Here is a 20,860-nt window from a genome sequence, read left to right as displayed (position 1 = left end):
GGCGTGGTGGCGCACACCTGTAGTCCCAGATACTCGGGAGGCTGAGGCAGGAGAATTGCTTGAACCCGGAAGGCGGAGGTTGCAGCGAGCCGAGATCGTGCCACTGACTAGCCCGAGTGACAGAGCTATTTTTTTTGAGACTCCATCTCAAAAAAATAAATTAAAAAAAAAGAAAAACAAACAAACAAACAAAAAAAAATGGCATGAGAAGACTCCCCTAGGAGGAAACATGGAGCTTTAATATACAACTCCCATGCAGAAGAATTCTAGGTAATTGACATCAATACTCCACCTTTAAGATGGGTATAACTCCCAGTCCTCAAGTGTGGCCTGTACACAGTGACTTGTGCCACGTCCTCTGGTTGCTCAGCTCGTTTGGTTCCTGTTAATGTTTATGTTTCACACGGGCAGTGCTGTGGGATGGGTTGAGCTCCAGCAGGCAGGGGTGCTCTGGAATTCCTCATTTATGTGTCATGTGTCAGTTCAAAGAGCCTGAATCTTTAACATAAAACACAGCTACCAAAAACTATGGATCCAGTGATTAAGAGATACTGTTTTATTTTTTTTAAAAGTTATTCTCAAAGTTTCAGGCATGACTGTTCACCTACACATAAGCAAGCCAAAAAACAGTGTGTGGTAAAATCAGTGGTGGAAGAGCCGAAGGTTCGTATGAGCGAGGATGATTCCCAGTTCGTCACAGGCCTCAATCACAACTTTGTCAGCAGCCGAACCGGAGGGAGCCGCAAGGTACGCCACACCACTCTGGGGGAAGTATATTGATTTTCAAAACGCGATTTTATGTAAAAACCTGCAAAACTCAAAATCCCCCTCTAAAAAGCACACGCTCACAAAGATACACTCAATCAAAAAGGCAAAGTAACAGGATTTGGGTTCTCCATCCACCCAATGGAAAAGTCAAATTGTTCTCTGAATATTACTGACCTGCATCACTTTGCCACACCTTTTAAAAATCAAAAGCAGGATTTCTGAAACAGTTTCTACATAATGCTCAACTCTAGGCAAATGCACCCAATTCCATACTTACCCTTTTAGCTCTGTCTACATTATCTCGGAAAGGGAAGAAGGCATCAGAGCTGATAGAAACTTCAGTCAGTTTCTCAACCCATTCCTTCTTCTCTGCCTCAGTGAGTAACTCAGGGACTTCCTCAAACAGTGCCTCCCACTTTATCAAATCTTCATCCTATGTGGGGAGAGAGAAAGGAAGAAGCTTGGTCTGACATCATCTTTAGTTCTTTGTGGTGCAAATCACCATGCCAGAAAGCACCTGGGCATTTTTCTTAGGACTTCTTTTTATTATTATTATTTTTTTAGACGGAGTTTTGCACTATCACCAAGCTGGAGTGCAGTGGTGCGATCTCGGCTCACCGCAACCTCCACTTCCCAGGTTCAAGCAGTTCTCCTGCCTCAGCCTCCCAAGTAGCTGGGACTACAAGTGCACACCACCACACCCAGCTAATTTTTGTATTTTTGGAGACAGAGTTTCACCATGTTGGCCAGGAGGGTCTCAATCTCTTGACCTCGTGATCCACTCACCTTGGCCTCCCAAAGTGCTGGGATTACAGGCACGAGCCACCGTACCCAGCCAGGATTTCTTAATTGTAAATAATGACCATTATTTACATGGAAGTCCACATATCTAGAATCTCTTTGATGCTTTTAGAAATATTTTCGTTAAGGAAAAAAAGTGATTCTAAGTTTACCAAATAAAGATAATACCATTTTACTTTCTAAATCAGTTTATTCCAAGTATATATGTAATTTTTTTATTTTTGGCTAAGCTACTTACATAAAAATACAGTTTTAAAATTTCTAATTTAAATCTACTTCATATCTACTACTTTATGTCTATTAGACTACCGTCTAATTTAAATCTACCGCTTTGGTACTACTGTAGCAAAGAAGGCAAATAAATTGCATTCCAAGGGTTTTCAAAAAAACCCTCTATATCCAATCTAGGAAAGAGATGAGGATGAATGTTCTATAACTACATTTATACAAAAATTATTCTAAATATAAAAGCAGTTGTAGACAAAACACAATTCATAATATTTGCTATAGTTTGAGTGTGTGTATCCACTCCAAAATTCATGTTGAAACTTAATCCCCAATGCAACAGTATTAAGAAGTAAGGTCTTTAGAAGGTTATTAGGCGATGAGGGTGGGGCCCTCATGAATGGATTACAGACTTATAAAAGGGCTTCGGGGAAGTTTGCCCCTTCTGTGAAGTAAGGACACAGTGTTTGTCCTTTCCAGGGAGGGCTGTGCCATCTTGGAAGCAGAAGATAGGCCTCCCCAGACTCTCAGCCCGCCAGTACCTTGATGTGGGACTTCACAGCCTCCAGAACTATGAAAAATAAATGTCTATGGTTTATAATTTCCAGCCTGCAGTATTGTGTCCTAGTGGCATAGACAGTTAATCATATTTTAAGGGGCTTCTATCTTGGGTGATGTTTTAGCTTTGACATACTTTTACTCTTGTTCACTTCCAGGACTCTTTCAGGACCAGTAGCAGGGGTTGACTGGTAATATCAAACAGAAAAATCCAAGTATCAAAGTTAAAATAAAAAGATATCTTAAGGACTTCAGTTACATTCTGCAGCCTCACTCTTCAATGACACTTATGTTGATTCCTGCTCCTGAATAAAAAACTGAGGGTAGTCAATTGGCTCTTCAAAAGACCATCTAGTATTTGATTAGCAGGCTTCTGTTTTCCATCCAGCATTTTGTTAGGCACGCAATATGGCCAGAAACTGGGCTAGATCTTTTCTTCTGGCAGGCTACCTACCCAACGTTTGCGATTGTAATGTTCCCACATACCTTCTTCAAACAGAAGAACATGAAATGTAACAAAATATATCAAGTTATTAATGGCACACGTAGAAAATGTGGTGGGAGAAGACCCCAGGGTTACCTGCCGTGAGGCAATTTGTATTTAATGTTGAATATAGACCCGTCGGACAGCAAGCACCATGCCTGACGTGGTGGCAGGCACCTCGATGTAGGTGAAAAGCAGTCCTTGTCATCAAAAGCTTATAATCAACAGGGGAAGTACAAACATGCAAACCTACACCAAGGCTGCAACTTAAAAAGACAGAGGTCTGTGGTTTCAGAAAGGGGTCAAAAACAAGGAAGAAAGTTACGTGAGACAGAAGAACATGAGAAATGTGTAAGAAGTTTCAATGATCAATTTTAGACAACATAGAATTTCAATGAAAGTATCTTTTTCTCTGTGTGGTGATGAAGTTAAAATCTGTTACACATAAAGGGATGAACTGAATATTAACACAGCCCAGAACCCAATGCCAAGTCTTTCACCTCGCCAATGGTTCCAGTCACGTACTGATCGATGGCATTGGAGATTTCTGCTCTCTTCACTCCTGTTTTAAACTTCATCGAAAGCACTTGTGGATGGTGTCTAAGCCACCAATAGTTTGCCTTATCTCCTGCAAGGCGAGTGCAGTGTATACGAGACTGCTGTCCTGCTCCAATGCCGATAACCTGAGGAACACAGACATTAAAGTGAACACCTCTTCCAACAACACTTTCTTCTCAAAAGGATCTTTTGTGCACATTCTCCAAAACCTATTTATTAGTTTTGTGGAAGAACATATCAGGCCAAAATAAGAGAAATATAAATAATTTTTAAGTTATTAAAAAGGGTGGAATAAGAGGTTTGTTTATAACTACTATTTATACCTCTTCAGTGATATGTGACATATGACTATTAATATTCTACAATTCAATAAAATTTATGGTTTGAGGGCAAAAAAAAAAAAAAAGTTAAAATAAATGACCATTGCTGGGGGCACTGGCTCATGCCTGTAATCCCAGCACTTTCGGAGGTCAGGACAGAAGGACTGCTTGAGCTCAGGAGACCAGCCTGGGCAAGATGGCAACATCTCATCTCTACAACAAATAAGAATAAAAAAATAGCTAAGGGTAGTGGCGCACACCTGTAGTCCCAGCTACTCAGGAGGCTGAAGCGGTCGAATCGCTTGAGGCCAGGAGTCAAAGGCTACAGTGAGCTATGATCATGTCATTGTACTCTGGCCTGGGCAACAGGGCAAGGCCCTGTCTCTATAAAAAATAAAAAAATAAATAAAACTAATGACCACAAAAATAACTATGGTTACTTGAAAGTCTTTGTTTGCCCCAGTGTATAAATTACAGTTAAAATACCAACTCTCAGAAATTGAGATAAGGATCTGACATGGGTAGCTAAAAGTAGAAACAATTCCACCAGGTACAAATGTTCTTCCTTGCTTCCTCTATTTCTATGGGTTGAATTCTAAGCACCAAGGACTTAAATGCACAGGTATGTTTTCTGGTTTTAGTTCCTATAATGAACAACCCCTAAGCTGTCTGCCCAACAGTCCATCTCTTTCTGAGCACAGCTGCTGGCAACCCTGCCCACAGCTACAAGAGAATAAAAGAGACCACAAATACCTGTGTAGCCGCCTCCTCCTGGACATCAGGAATGAAGCACTCATTCTACATGGACTTACAGAACTTCTTAGAATTCTTAGAACCTGACACCAGTAGACACAATCTCCCAGGAATTTGTTACTACAGAGACTGGCAATCTGGGGTCTTCCAGGCCATAGGCTAATTCATATCCACCTGCCTCTCTGTCACTTGTGGGACAAATAATTTAACAAATGCCAAGAGATAAGCTCATCAGGACACCGTGTGAAGAAAAGGCTAGCAGAGACCTCAGAGATGAACCAGCTCAATCTTGTATTTTGAGGTTTGGGACACTAGGAAAGAAGTGCAATATCTTGCTTGACATCACACAGTGAGAAATGTTCGATATTTAATTGTGGCAGCGGTCACATACTGTGAAATTTGTGAAAACTGGCCAAACTGTACATTTAAAAAGGTGAATTCTACTGTATACAAATTATGCCTCAATAAACCTGATTTTTTAAAGATGAGGTTAACTCCTGTCTAGCAGTTTTTCTACTCAGCAGATTCTTGATAAGACAATGTAAGAAATAATGTGAAAATACCCTGCAGGCTGCAAAAATATAGGCTGGCGGGTGGCAGCACCGTAACTTACCTCCTCTTCCCTGGAAATAATACCATGGGGGAAAAGGAGAGTAAATAATCCAGTTTTGTAACAGCTATTAGAGTCTCACTAATCCAAAATGTGCCAACCTATTCAAGGCAAGAAGCGGCACAACTAATTTGAGTACCTGGTTCCAAAGATATTTTCTGATCATCATTAGTTTTAACAGCCCACCAGGGTACTGAGGAAACACTGACAAACACAAAAGAGAAACACTTGCCAAATATTCCCTTTCAAGCTGTCCAATATCTAAGGCAGACGATGTTTACATATCATTTCGTAAAACAACAATCCCCCGAAGGCGAGTCCAACAGCCCACTTACCTGCCCGTTCTTGGCGTAGCACACAGAGTTAGACTGAGTGTACTTGACAGCAATGGTGGCTACAATGAGGTCTCGGAGGGCAGACTCTGGCAACTGAAACACATACACAATGGTAAATTGCATGGGGCCTTTTAAACTCATTTAACTTTAAGCTTCTTTTTTTAAATATTATTTTTTGTGGTTTTTTTGAGTCAGAGTCTCACTCTGTCTCCCAGGCACAATGGGACAATCTCCAACGGCACAATCTCGACTCACTGTAACTTCCACCTCCCGGGTGCAAGAGATTCTCATGCTTCAATTACAGGCGCATGCACCACCATGCCTGGCTAATTTTTGTATTTTTAGTAGAGATGGGGTTTCCCCATGTTGGCCAGGCCGGTCTCGAACTCCTGAGCTCAAGTCATCTACCTGCCTCGGCCTCCCAGAGTGCCAGGATTACAACAGGTGTGAGCCACCACGCCTGGCCAATTTTAAGCTTTTTAGTTCTATTTAATGTAAAAGACCTACGACATAGTTATACCACTCAAATGACAGCGGGAAATTAACTGTTCCTCCTACACGCTACCATGATTTACTTAAATATTTAACACATTTGTGGTGGAACTTAGCACAATGCATCCATAGACACAAACTAATGTTATTTTGCAGCAATTGTGGATTAAGCCTTTTTATATCACACGAGGTAAGAACTACCATATCCATTCCAAAACTGACAAACAATATTTTCTTGACCAGAGTACTTTCAAATATCTGGAGACATGGTAAAATTTATGTTCAGAACCAATGCGGAGAATTGTTTCACAGACATCACAAATCATTCTGATGCACACAGACAGCCAAGACTGTTTGGAAAAATCAAATTACGATCATTTTCTCTTTTGTTTAGAATAATTTAAGTAGAAACTGTTCAAAAACCATTAGGAATCACCAGTCCAAATAGAACAACAAGAATAACACCCAAAAATATCACTATCTTTAGTATAAGGCATGAATACAAATGGAAAAGAAGGATGATAGTCCACGTCTGTATGCTAAGTGGACAGAGGATATTCGCTATAGCCAACAGATAAGTTGACAAATTTGACTTAAGTAAAATTAAGAACTTTTACTCTGCAAAAGATTCCTCATTAAAGAGGATGAAAAGACAAGCTACAAACTAGGAGAAAATTATTAACAAACCTCATATCCAACAACAAACTAGCACCTAAAACATAAAAAAACTTTAAAAACTCAGTAACAGGCCAGGCGCAGTGGCTCATGCCTGTAATCCCAGCACTTTGGGAGGCCAAGGCGGGTGGACCACCTGAGGTCAGGAGTTCCAGGCCAGCCTGACCAACGTGGTGAACCCCCATCTCTACTAAAAATATAAAAATTTGCCAGGTGTGGGGGCGCATTCCTGTAATCCCAGCTACTCAGGAAGCTGAGGCAGGAGAATCACTTGAACCTGGGAGGTGGAGGCTGCAGTGAGACAAGATCATGCCACTGCACTCCACTCTAGGTGACAGAGTGAGACTTCATCTCAAAAAAAAAAAAAAAAAACTCAGTAACAATCTAATTAGAAAATGGGCGGAAGACATAGAGACATTTCACCAAAAAGGATACACAGGTAGCAAATAAGTACACAAAAAAATGTTCAACATCATGAGCCATTATGCAAATTAAAATCAGTGAGATATTGCTACACACCTATCAAATGTCTTTTAAAAAAAAAAAAAGTGGCAATACCAAAAGCTAGTAAGGATGCAGAGACACTGGATCACTCACCCATTGCTGGTGGGAATACAAAATGGTACAAGCCACTCTGGAAAACAATTCAACAGTTTCTTAGTAATCTAAACATGCAACTACCATACCACAAAGCAGTTAACAACCCTGGGCATTTATCAAAGAGACATAAAAACTTATGTTTAGGCTGGGCACAGTGGCTCACGCCTGTAATCCCAGCACTTTGTGAGGCCAAGGCAGGTGGATCACCTGAGTCAGGAGTTCAAGACCAGCCTGACCAACATGGTGAAACCCCGTCTCTACTGAAAATACAAAGATTAGCCAGGTATGGTGGCACATGCCTGTAATCCCAGCTCCTTGGGAGGCTGAGGCAGGAGAATCACTTGAACCCGGGAGGCGGAGATTGCAGTGAGCCAAGATCGCGCCACTGCATTCCAGCCTGGACAACAGAGTTAGACCCTGTTTCTCCAAAAAACAAAAACCTTATGTTCACACACACACAAAAAGACTACATGAATGCACGATGAATGAAAATTACAGAAAGGAAAAACAGATTTGTGGTTACCCAAGGGTAAGGAGAGGGTGGAAGCAGTATCAAGTGAGCCTGGCTACAGAAGAACATAACGGATCACTGCAGTGTTGGAAATGCCCTGTGTCTTTAACTGTTATCAATGTCAATGGCATGGTTGTGGAACTGTACTGTAGTGTGACAAATGCTAGCATTAGGAGAAATAGGGTAACACTTACATGGGAACTCTTACAACTGTATGTGAATCTACAACTTTTATCTCAAAATTAAAAGTTTAATTTAAAAAACCTATTAGGATTTCTTAAGAATTTATTACTCTAAGGTATTATTGTCATATATCTTTTATCTTTATCTGCTATTTGAGTCATCAACTATAAATCTGATTCCTTTGGTTCCCAGAAAACTTAGTAGCAAAAGCCAGCTTCACAGATGTCTAGACCTTCAAAGATAATCTGGGTGATATGGTTTGGCTGTGTCCCCCACCTAAATCCCACCCTGAATTATAATAATCCCCATGTGTCAACAGGCGGGACTAGGTGGAGGTAACTGGATCACGGAAGCAGTTTCCCCCATGTAGTTCTTGTGATAATGAGTAAGTCTCATGAGATCTGACAGTAAGCGTCTGGCATTTCTCTCGCTTGCACTCATTCCCTCTCCTGCCGCCCTGTGAAGAGGTGCCTTCTGCCATGATTATAAGATTCCTGAGGCGCTCCCCAACCGTGTGGAACTGTGAGTCAGTTAAACCTCTTTTCTTTATAAATTGCCCAGTCTCAGGAAATTTCTTCATAGCAGCGTGATAAAAACTAATACACTTGGCATCCTGGGTTGGGATCAAGGCATATGAGAAATGCCAGTGGACTGGGAGTAAGGGAATCCAGTCTCAGAAACATGCTACAAATAGTTAACACAATTAAAGCACTATTCAAGAAAAATGGGAGAAGAGGAAATAATTTAAACATGTTCAGTATTAATAAACATTCCGTCCACCTGTCTGGCTCTCTCAGGACTGAAATGGTTTCAGACCTAATAATTCTGAGGCTGGAATGTTAACCAAAATCCACTTAAAAAGACAGGGGTAAAACAGAAAGGAGAACAAAGCTATCATTCTCTCATCCTTAAGTTTCCAAATTTCTACTAAGAATCCATATGAAGCAAGGAGAGAGTTTAGATAAACGATTAAGATCATACCAACCACTCTTATAAAAAATATCCAGAGGCACAAAACCTATCAAGATCACTAAATTATTAATGAATCCAATATCTACAAACCTTAGAAAAAAGACTCTCAGTAGCTAGGCACAATTCTCAACATGGTACCATGGAATCTAGGTCAATATCCATTCAGTATTTTTCAAAGTACATGAACCAACCAGAGTGGATTCCAAAGGGCTGAAAGATATTTCTATGTATAATGCCTACATGTTTCTTTACTTCAGGGCACCATTAATTGTCAAAGATAGAAATGAAAGAATATCCATTAAATCAAACAAAAAAGATATGTTAATCGTCGTATGCTTATCAACAGACAGAACTCTCTGGATAAAGATTTTAAGGCTTATTTCCAGCAATTCTACTGAAAAGGCCTCAGGATTCAGACCTGGGAGCAAGCTGCAGCCCCTCATCTTCTTCTGTTACAGCAAATAGCTTGTTAAGAGACCAATCCTCTTTTAGTAACAAACAGAAAAGCTGGGCAGAGCGGACAGACAGCAAGTGCTAACAGACAAAGATCCCAGAGAAAATGGAAGCAGGAAGCAATGGGCCTGACAGTCTATGCTTTTCTCCTCAAGGCATTTTCCAAGTTGCACGCAATAAACTAAAGGTAAATTGGCTGAGCACAACTTTTGGCAGTCTTAGAGGACTAAGGGACAAAAGCCGAGTTCAGCGTACAGCAGTAGATACCTAGGGATTCAGGAGCAGGAATGAACCATAAACAGACCAGTCCTCACAAAGACTGAAGGCTAAATTCCTATTTAGCCTTTAGGAAGCTCAACAATTCCTGACAGAATGAAGATATCTCCTACACCTTATCTGCCCAAAAGAAGGACAAGTCAACTCTGGAGAGAAAAGTAACACCATCCAGCCCTCAAAATATCGCTACAGTTTTTTCACACCCAATGCCTAGCACTCAATAAAAAATTTCAGGCCATCAGCCAGACAGACCAGAAAGCAATGGAATGATTCCTGCAAAGTACTGAAAAACAAGCACAGCCTACTTTAGACCTAGGAAAAACATCCTTCAAACTGAAGGCCCAATTAAGATACTCCAGAAAATAAATGTCAGCTTGTCCGTTCTTTATTGTGTAACTCCGGTCAAATTTCTTAACTGTCCTCTATGGTACAATTGACACGATGGTGGTCACCCCTGTAGAGTGACCTCAGTGTTAAATGAGATAATATATCCAAAACACAAAAATCACCATTATTGTCCTAGGAACACGTCCTTACTACAAGATAACAAAGAGCACAAGTCCAAAAACTTGTCTATATAAAAACATTGATCACAGCACTGAAAATGTAAGCAATCTAAATATCCACGTTGCAGTGAGCTATAACCGCACCACTGCACTCCAGCCTGGGCAACAGAGCGAGCTTCAAAGGAATAAAAACATTCAAACAGAGCGAGCTTCAAAGGGATAAAACATTCAAAAGTCTCTTAAAAAAAATTAATAAAGGCCAGGCGTGGTGGCTCACGCCTGTAATCCCAGCACTTTGGGAGGCCGAGGTGGGCAGATCACGAGGCCAGGAGATCGAGACCATCCTGGCTAACACAGTGAAACCCCATCTCTACTAAAAATACAAAAAAAATTAGCCAGGCGTTGTGGCGGGCACCTGTAGTCCCAGCTACTTGGGAGGCTGAAGCAGGAGAATGCCGTGAAACCAGGAGGTGGAGCTTGCAGTGACCCGAGATCACGCCACTGCACTCCAGCCTTGGTGGGGAGAGCGAGACTCCGTCTCAAAATAAAATAAAATAAAATAACATAAAAAATCAATCAATCAATCAAAGTAAAAATAAGAAAAATAAATATCCATCGTAGTACATCTACACATGGACTGATTGCCACATGGACTTTCAGATAAAGATATGAATATGCATTTATTTTTGAGATAGGATCTTGTTCTGTCACCCAGATTGGAGTGCAGTGGCACAAACACAGCTCACTGCAGCCTCGATCTCCCAGGCTCATGCAATCCTCTCACCTCAGCCTCTTGAGTAGCTGGACCTACAGGCGCAGCTACCACGCCAGGCTAATTTTTGTACTTTTTCTAGAGACAAGGTTTCACCACATTGGCCAGGCTTGTCTTAAACTCCTGAGATCAAGAGATCTGCCCCTTGGCCTACCAAAGTGTTGGGATTACAGATGTCAGCTACTGCACCCAGCATCTATATTTATTGATATAAAAACACATTTGTAGCCTAGCACATGGAAAAAAGGCAAGTTACAGGAGCCAGGTTATGGAAGACATGATCCCATTTATGTACAATTAAAGCTACTTATCTCTAGTATGTACATACGCACAGAAGCTTCTAACATGGCCTTTGATTCATTTCTTAAACTCCAAAGCTTATCTGAAGACTCAAAGATAGCTAGCTAGCTGTGTGCATATAGACCAGTTCTAAATCCAGACCTTAATAAATGTAAAGCTCATTAAGTACTGAAAACAGACCAATGGAAGTTACTAGCAATCAGTTCAGATACTTCCCAACTTACATCTTTATTCTTGGTAACAACATTGCTAAATAATGACTTGTCGACGACACCATTATTTCTCTTCTGGCTTAAATGAAGACCAAAGAGAGTTCGAACTTCATTTTCATCTGGTTTGTAAGACTGGTCCATCTAAAATACAAATTTTAAAAGTTAAAGTTAATCTCTCTACTTCCCTCAAATTTTTCATTTAATTTATATACAAAAGATTTCATTATAAGTAAAGTTATATGCATGTTTCTAATTTTTTACACATTTTTCTAATTTTCTAATTTTTCTCACACAACAAATGTGATAAATCATTCGGGTATGATACAATTCAACATGCTGGTATGACACAATACAATAGCCAGGCGCTAATATTTTTCTCCAAAGTCTTTTATAGGTTTTACTACCCAGTAGCATTTTATAGATTTTACAACCTATATACAACATGTTAAAAAACAATGATTTCAGAGAGTGTATTTTTGGTTAAGTCACTATCTATATGGTTCTTTTGGAAGGTCAGCAGATAAAACAGATGTGCTAATTAAATAAGCCATGGCACAAAAATTAAATTCTAATTTTCCTTTCTAAAAATCTGTTACAAAATACCCAGCTAACCCATGAATTAAAAGCTAAAAGTGAGAAAACAGGATTTGTAATCTGTGTCTTTGCTATTTGGAAGGAATTTGTATCATTTACTGCCATCTTCCTCTCCCAAATTTTGAGCTGAAAGAACATTAAGGTGTGTGGAACAATACGTGTAACACTACTCTCTCCCTGGATACTTTTTTAAACTTGACACTATTTCGTCTTTATGCTTTGGACGATCTTTGATTTAGAAAGCAGTGACATATAATTTATAAGCAAGACCCCATAAATATTAGTTCTGTTTAATCTACATTTTCTTGAATTCTAAAATGTTCCTTTGTATTATGCATTATAAAATTTCTAAAATTGATATGCTCTCCTATTAACTGATGCTAGGAGAAACTTATCATTAGTCAGGTAGAGGGATAAGTTGTCTCATGCTTATAATCATGTGTCCAATGTGCAAACTAAGCCAAATTCTCAAATAAGTAAAATACCAATGAAGTCCTGATATTCCTTTGACGCTCTCCAACTATCAGTTGTTAAAGAGATCAAGACAATGACTCAGGTTTTGGAAAATATTTTTCATGATGCTACAAGAAAATGCTAATGGTTGTTAAGTACATAATACTCTTAACAACAACAACAACAACAACAACAAACTTGATTAAGAAACTGGGGGCCAGGCACAGTGGCTCACGCCTGTAATCCCAACATTTTGGGAGGCTGAGGCAGGCGGATCCCTTGACATCAGGAGTTTGAGATTAGCCTGGCCAACATGGTGAAACCCTGTCTCTACTAAAAATACAAAAATCAGCCAGGCCTGGTAGTGCATGCCTGTAGTCCCAGGTACTTGGGAGGGTGAGGCAGGAGAATCGCTTGAACTCAGGAGGCAGAGGTTACAGTGAGCCAAGATCACGCCACTGCACTCTAGCCTGGGCAACAGACTGTCAAGTGGCTAAAAAAAAATAAGTATGTATCTTTAATGTGGTATTCTCTTCTTTCCTTGAATAGCTGACATGGAATCTATGGTTAACTATAAAATTATTGGTATCTTACAATCAAAAGAATATACTTAATAACTTTCCTTATAAGGAATTAGGATTCCACAGAGTTCTGATATCAATACTATGAAAGTAGCATTAGGAATTTTTACTTTAAATTGAAATAACTCTTTGCTTTACCAATGCATAATCTTAGACCATGAGCTAGTTTTCCCAATACAGAACAGCTCATAAAAATCAGTTAAAAAAAAAAAAACAACTTAGTAGAAAAATCATCAAAGAATGTGGAAAGACAGTTCATAAAAAGGAATAAAAACATTCAAATATGAAAAGATGCTCACACTACACAATGTTAAAACTACATTGAGATGCCATTTTCTAATTGCAGAGACTTTTTAAAGTATAAAACCACAATGCTGACAAAAGTGTTGGGAAACAGGCATCCTTATATATTTCAGTTAGGACAATGAATTTGCCTACAACATCTAAAAGGGGCAGTATCAATTAAGATTACCAATACACATATAGCTTGTTATTAAGCCTTAATTTCACTCTCAGGACTTTTCTAGGTTATTCACTACAGGGGTATTTGTGGTAGCTAAAGATTGGTGACTGTCTAGGTAAGTTAAAATACACAGATACAGGACAAACTTCCAAGAAGGTGAAGCAGGGTGTACTTGTGTCAGTAGGAAAATAGAAAAAGAAATGCACATGCAAATATTTGCTGAATATATAGACTATTTCAGGAAAGATAAGCAAGAAATTTAAAATAGTTATCTTTTCAAAAGATAACAGAAGGATGGAGAGACTTTCCATTAAATATTGTTATTATTATTAGTATTTTAGAGACATGGTCTTACTACACTGCCAAGGCTGGAGTGCAGTCGTTATTCACAGGCATCATAGTACCACAATATAGCCTCCAATTCTTGGCCTCAAGCCATCCTCCCACATCAGCCTCTCAAGTGGCTGAAATTATAGGCATGAGCCATCACAACAAGCAAAAAATTAAAATTGAGGGTAAGAAAGCTACCCTCATCTCAAAACCCCAAGTTAATAGTATTTTTTTAAGTGCAGGATTAGGGGAAAATAAACTATAATAAGGATAAACTAGAAAGGTATGAGTATAAAGGAAAGATTAAACAAGGGAGAAAGAGACACAGAATAAAAGAGCAAATTACCACTTCAAACATGAATTGCACTCACCTGAAGGACACAATAGTTTCCATTTTTCTTTTTGGAAAGTATTTTCAAGGCTTCTTCTTCATATCCTGGGGCAATTATACCATCAGATACCTGCAAAAATATTAAATCTTAATTTCTATTTTTAAAAATCAGAGAACACCTTTTAAAAAAAATCTAGCAGCAATTATCAGTCTTAAATAATGTGGCAGTATATTCTGGTTTCTGCCTCCAACAAACAATGTTAACGCTATACTTGAAAAAGAGAAATCTATTAGAATACAGCTTTCTGTATAGCAGATCCTAACTTTCTGTCCTCTCCAAGTTTTTGTTCGTCTCAGTTTCAGCTAAGAAAATATGACTGATCTGCTCTAACACATGTATCTCAGGAGGAAATATTTCTTCAGGGAGTGTTTTGAATGAGCAAGAGCACATTCTAGTCCTGACTCTCCTAGTCCATGGTTAAATGACCTCTTCCGGCAAGGCGTTTTCCTTAACAGCAAGACCAGATTAAATCAGAGATTTAACATGACGAAAGACACAAATGCCATAGGCCTCCTGTAACCTGTAACCCAGGGATGGCAGTGGCCATGGAAAGAATCCTAAAGCAACAAAATAGTGCCAAGCCACATGCTCCTTCAGCCTTCACCTCTGCCTATTATTTTTCCCTTTCTGAGCTATTTAACCTTTTTCTCTTTTCTTCCTGTCTTCCTACTACCAACAGTACCCCCACCTGTCTAGAATACCTGTTTGGTATTCAACTGATGGGGTAAGTTTATTAATGTAGTTTCTGTTTTTTTCCCATTATACAGTAAGATGCATTATATCGCATCACCACCTAAAATTACAACTTCTGCTCTTCAGAAACAATAACTTTGGCATGAACACAACAAAGAATTTAAAATAAATATGTAAGTAAAAAACATCATAACAGCCAAATATCCATCTGAAACAATAATTCACTACATTTCAAAATTAACAATTTAAGATTCATGTTCTATTTAAAATATGAACATTAAATGATAAACTTAGCTAATTTAAAGATATTATAAATATAAATATTATAGGTTATGGTTTCAGTTAACATTATGAACAAATAAAGCTTTATTCAACACACAGATTAAGATACATGAATGTCCACTAACTTCTCTGGAAATAATTTTTGCAGTTGGTACATCACAAACATCGGACAGTGCAACAAAATCACCAAATGAAGACATCCTATCAGCCCCTGTAAATAAAATTAAAATGAGGTATTTATCACAAAGTATCCTGATACAGAAAAAGTAATAAAATTCTCCACTGTCATATAAAATTCATTTCTCTAAAGCTAACCTTACTGTTTACATAAGATTTTAACAGATCAATAAGTCATTTAACTGAAGTAACCAGTAAGAAAGTATTCTTCAATTTTACCCTCTAGAGTGACACTCAGAAAACTTTTTCTGTGAAGGACCAATTTACATATACTATATTCACAAAAACAGGTGGCAGGCTGGATTCAGCTGAAGTTGCTCACCACTGCTGTAGATGATAAACTATGGTAATAGTTTCTCAAGAACTTTCAGAAATATTAAAGGAATATTCACGGGTTATTAAATTCAACAAGTAAATGTCTCTGATAAAACATGACTCTAACCAAATTTAGTAAAGTTAGAAGAGCCATAAATCACGCCCATAATCCCAGCCCTCTGGGAGGCTGAGGCAGGTGAATCACTTGAGGTCAGGAGCTTGAGACCAGCCTGGCCAACATGGTGAAACCATGTCTCTACTAAAAATACAAAAAAATTAGCCAGGTGTGGTGGCACGCACCTGTAATCTCAGCTACTCAGGACGCTGAGGCAGGAGAATCACTTGAACCCAGAAGGTGGAGGTTGCAGTGAGCTGAGACGGCACCACTGCACTCCAGCCTGGGCAACAGAGCAAGAAGCTGTCTCAAAAAAAAAAAAAAAAAAAAAAGAATAGCTTTTTGTAATTTCAATTTTGGTCACATATTAAATAACAAATGCATTCAATAGCCTAAATTAGCAAAATTACATTGACCAAATTCCAATTGTGTTTCCATTTATTACACTAAAATACTAACCAATACTGTTTTTTTTTTTTTTTTTTTTTTTGAGACGGAGTATCGCTCTGTCACCCAGGCTGGAGTGCACTGGCGCCATCTCGGCTCACTGCGAGTTCCGCCTGCCGGGTTCACACCATTCTCCTGCCTCAGCCTCCCGAGTAGCTGGGACTACAGGTACCCGCCACCATGCCCAGCTAATTTTTTGTATTTTTAGTAGAGACAGGGTTTCACCGTGTTAGCCAGGATGGTTTCAATCTTCTGACCTCGTGATCTGCCCCCCGCCCCGGCCTCCCAAAGTCCTGGTACTACAGGCGTGAGACACTGCGCCCGGCCTAAAATACTAACATATACTTTTATGAAGAAATGTATTTTGAGGTACTCACAGAATCAATCTCAAATATTAATAAAACAAATTAAATAGGAAATCCTATAATGAAACAAAGGGTATTTTACTTTAATCAAACTATATTATATAGAATAACGGTATATTTATATAGAGATAGAAGTCCTTAATTTCATCTATATATTATACAGAATATCTCTATATTTTTTCTTCATTCTATCCTTTTTATTCTATTTAGGATAAAATATTGCTTTTTCTTTCTCCCCCAAATCAAAAAGCCCTATGAGTCCGACCTCTTGCTCTTGCATATGCCGCTGAGATAGGTGTGAGGGTTTTATAGAGATCATAAACCATGCAGACTTTGGCCTCATCTTCACTGAGTGGAATTCCAACAGCAGCACCTGGTTAGAAAATAGTAAAATCATAAACAAAGAAAGCTAAAGTTACTACCTGTCAACTCCTAAATCAAGACAGTTTTCTTAACATCCAGTCTATACAGCACATTTTCTAGTGCCTGTGCTAAATTAAACAGAAACCTATTTAGCCAGATAATTAAACACTAAAAGTATGGTTATGGGAGCAGTGTGAGGGAAATCTCCTCTCTGCCCTCCGAAACCACAGAGCCACTGAAGCCTGACAGTACCCAGCGTGTAGGTGAAGCTGGTTTACTTCATTACTGACTCACTCTTTCTCTCTGTTCTGCTTGATATCACTTTGATATCACACATCATTTATTTCTTCCCCACTCACATCACTTTAACATCCAATAAACATCTGAGAACAAATCATATGCTGGAGGACTGTCAGCAAGATGTGGTGTACAGACAACTTAATTGTGGAATTAATGATTTAAACACAGAAGCAAAGTATCTCATACAATGACTAAAAGAAGTTTCAGATAAAGAGTCCTAAGAAGAACTTCTTCTTTATGCTTACTCCGTTACATTTTCAAAGATGTGGGAAAAGACTTAGTCTATTGCATTAGGACATTTCACTTTTATTTTCTAAACTTTTATGGTTCCACCCCACAAATAAATTCCTGCCTCATTTTCCCAGCTGACAATATTACACAATTCTCTGTGTGTGTGTGTGTATATCAGATTTTATATTATTACACTGATACTGTTTTATCAACAGATGACTTTCAGATTTCATAGCATGTCTATATTCACATTAGAACTTGTTAATATTCAAAAAAATTTAGAAGAAATGCCTTTCGAACAGTCCTGGAGCTTTCCAGAGCACAGAGCTTTACCTGCTGGGCTGACATGTTTGAAAGAGGCAGCGGCTGGAATACCTAACGCCTCCTTGAGTTCCTTCACCAGCTGCCAGGCGTTCAAAGCATCGCATAAGTTTATAAATCCAGGGGCTCCATTTAGAACTAAATGTAAAAATATATATGCACATTACTAAGCAGGATCAGTAAGGTCAGATGTATGCACACTTCTCAAAACAATAACATGACTAAACAAATGTTTTAAGTATAATTAAGAGCCAAACAGATACACACAAACATAAAATCTTGATGATAAAGAACAAAGCAACTGAGCCTGAGCCCATCTTTAAAAAGAAAATGCAGATGTACATGAACACACACACACACACACACACACACACCTGGAGGACCAGAACCAGCCAGTCTAGAAATAAATCCACAATAGAGATTTAGGGATGGGAGAAACTATGACAAGACTAGTGATCAGTCAGGAATTCATTTAAATACAGAACTAAGATTAAACAATTGAGGTAATCACAGATAGTACAAAATTGAAGTTATAAACCCTATCGATTTAAGAAATTATATTACAAGCTAAAGCAACAGCTGTGGGTGGAAGAAGAGAAGAAAAAATAATGTGGTTTTTTTTCTTCTTTGATGGCAAACTCAACAGACTGCCTAAAGCAGAACTGTAGTTAAAAGGAGACTGCAACTTCAGAGTTTTCCATTACCTAGTTTCTTAACATTGGCAGATATTTTTAGGAGCTAGTATCTCTTGTGAATAAACATAAGTTCAGCACACAGAAAGAAATGGTGGACCAGCACTAATTAAAAACAAAAATGAGCCAGGTACAATGGCTCACGCCTATAACCCCAGCACTTTGGGAGGCCAAGGTGGGTGGATCATGAGGTCAGGAGTTCGAGACCAGCCTGGTCAACATGGTGAAACCCCCATCTCTACTAAAAATACAAAAATTAGCTGGGTGTGGTGGTGGGTGCCTGTAATCCCAGCTACTAGGGAAGCTGAGGCAGGAGAATCGCTTGAACCTGGAAGGTGGAGGTTGTAGTGAGCCGAAATTGCGCCACTGCACTCCAGCCTGGGCAACAAGAGCGAGACTCCGTCTCAAAAAAAAAAAAAAAAAAACCACAAAACACAAAAACATGCAATTTCATGTCCTTCATGGGTTAAGATAGTTTTTAAAGACCTTGCCAAATATTTACTGAGTGGCTACTATGATGTTAAGCACTGCTCTAGGTATTCAGGATACATCAGTGAAAAAAACCGTCCCTGCAACCCTCTTAAAAAAAAGTCACTGTCCTTATGGAGCTTACTGGGGAGGCAAATAAAAAATAGGCAATAAATAGTATACAATAAAAGAAAATATTAGGTATTTATCAAAATGAGTTGAAAACTTGCACACAAATGATTATAGCAATTTTGTTCATAAACTACCAAAAACTGTCCTTGAAGTTCTGATGCCCTTCAACATGTCCATGGATAAACTGTGGTACATTCATACACAATGAAATATTATTCAGCATTAAGAAATAAGCTACCAACCCACAAAAAGATGTGGAAGAAACTTAATGCACGTTGTTAAGTGAAAGTGCCTGAAAGGGCTCCATACTGTATGATCCCAACTATCTGACATTCTGGAAATGGGTACAGAGTCAGTAAAAATAGCTGAGCATGGTGGTGCATGCCTGTAATCCCAGCTACTTGAGAGGCCAAGGCGGAAGGATTGCTTGAGTCCCAGGATATCGAAACCAGCTCAGACAACATAGCAAGACTCCATTCCAAAAAAAAAAGAAAAGAGAAAAAGATAACAGTGGTTGCAAAGCGTTGGGGAGAAGGGAAAGGAGGGATGAGGCAGAGGAGCACAAGGGAGTTTTAGGGCATTGAAACTATTCTGCGTGATACTGTAATGGGGGATACATACCACTGTGCATTTTTCCAAATACAGAGAATGTACAACACAAAGAATGAATGTTAAACTATGAAGCTTGGTTAATAATGAATCACAATCAGTTTATCAGTTGTAACAAATATACCACACTAATGCATGATGTTAACAGGAGAAACTGTGGGGAAGCGGGGGTATATGGAAATTCCCTATAATCACTGTGTATTTTTTCTGTAAACCTGTAACTACTCTAAAAGAATAAAGCCCATTTTAAAAAGAACTTGAAAAAATAATTCCCCCAACCAAAAATCAAGTCAAATAAAATCACTGTCCTCATGAAATTTATGGGAGAGGCACAGAAGAAACAAACTAGGCAATAAATAGTAAACAATAGAAGTAAAATATCCCCTAAGGCATACAACAGGCATAATAAAACAAAACACCATATGTACAACTCCCCCATCTCCCTCCCACTCCTCATAGATGGTTTAGGCTAAGGCTGATAAGTGGGAGAAAACTTTTGGTTTCTGAAACATCTCATAGTTAAGAGTATCTGGATGGGTGCGGTGGCTCATGCCTGTAATCCCAACATTTTGGGAGGCCAAGGTGGGTGGATCACCTGAGGTTGGGAGTTTGAGACTGGTCTGGCCAATATGGTGAAACCCTGTCTCTACTAAAAATACAAAAATTAGCTGGGCGTGGTGGTACATGCCTGTAATCCCAACTACTCAGGAGGCTGAGGCAGGAGAATCACTTGAACCTGGGAGGCGGAGGTTGTGGTGAGCCAAGATCATGCCACTGCACTCCAGCCTGGGTGACAGAGCAAGACTCTGCCTCAAAAAAAAAAAAAAAAAGAGTATCCGATTCCCCTTCAAATTTTCAAAGACATTAATAACTGAATGTCTTTGAAAGACATTAATAACTGAAATAGAAAGTGCCAGAGAAATGTTGAAAGTTGCTTAATCTAGTAAATAGATGAAATAAATAGGAATCTTGTTTCCAATCATAAGCAAACCAGTCATTAAAATCTCAGACACATACACACACTCACACAACCTCATCTTTGTTCTTGCTTCAATTTTGTTTTAGATACAATCGCAACCGTACACTTTGTAATAACATCACTGCCAAATACTCAAACCACATGAAAAGGCAAAGTGCCTTTTCTGTTGTGGAAATAAGCCCAGGTTGGGGAGA

The 20,860-nt window shown here is 38.9% G+C and overlaps 1 protein-coding gene across 1 annotated transcript in view; it reads right to left on the bottom strand.

Moving 5' to 3' along the window:
• Positions 1–533: 533 nt before the first annotated feature.
• ATIC (5-aminoimidazole-4-carboxamide ribonucleotide formyltransferase/IMP cyclohydrolase) overlaps positions 534–20,860 on the bottom strand; it is a gene marked incomplete at its 5' end in the record, with an annotated part of 37,535 nt that continues 17,208 nt past the window's right edge. Inside the window, 9 exon segments of the mRNA NM_001133328.1 lie at positions 534–762; positions 1,046–1,201; positions 3,337–3,519; positions 5,413–5,505; positions 11,377–11,505; positions 14,157–14,246; positions 15,278–15,363; positions 16,837–16,944; positions 17,799–17,924. Of these exon segments, the coding sequence (NP_001126800.1) occupies positions 643–762; positions 1,046–1,201; positions 3,337–3,519; positions 5,413–5,505; positions 11,377–11,505; positions 14,157–14,246; positions 15,278–15,363; positions 16,837–16,944; positions 17,799–17,924 (1,091 nt within the window). The 3' untranslated portion in view covers positions 534–642.

This window comes from Pongo abelii, chromosome 11 (assembly GCF_028885655.2).
Source record: "Pongo abelii isolate AG06213 chromosome 11, NHGRI_mPonAbe1-v2.0_pri, whole genome shotgun sequence".
Taxonomy (NCBI): domain Eukaryota; kingdom Metazoa; phylum Chordata; class Mammalia; order Primates; family Hominidae; genus Pongo; species Pongo abelii.
The sequence above is the reverse complement of the archived record's forward strand: the minus strand, read 5'-3'. Positions and strand labels throughout refer to the sequence as shown.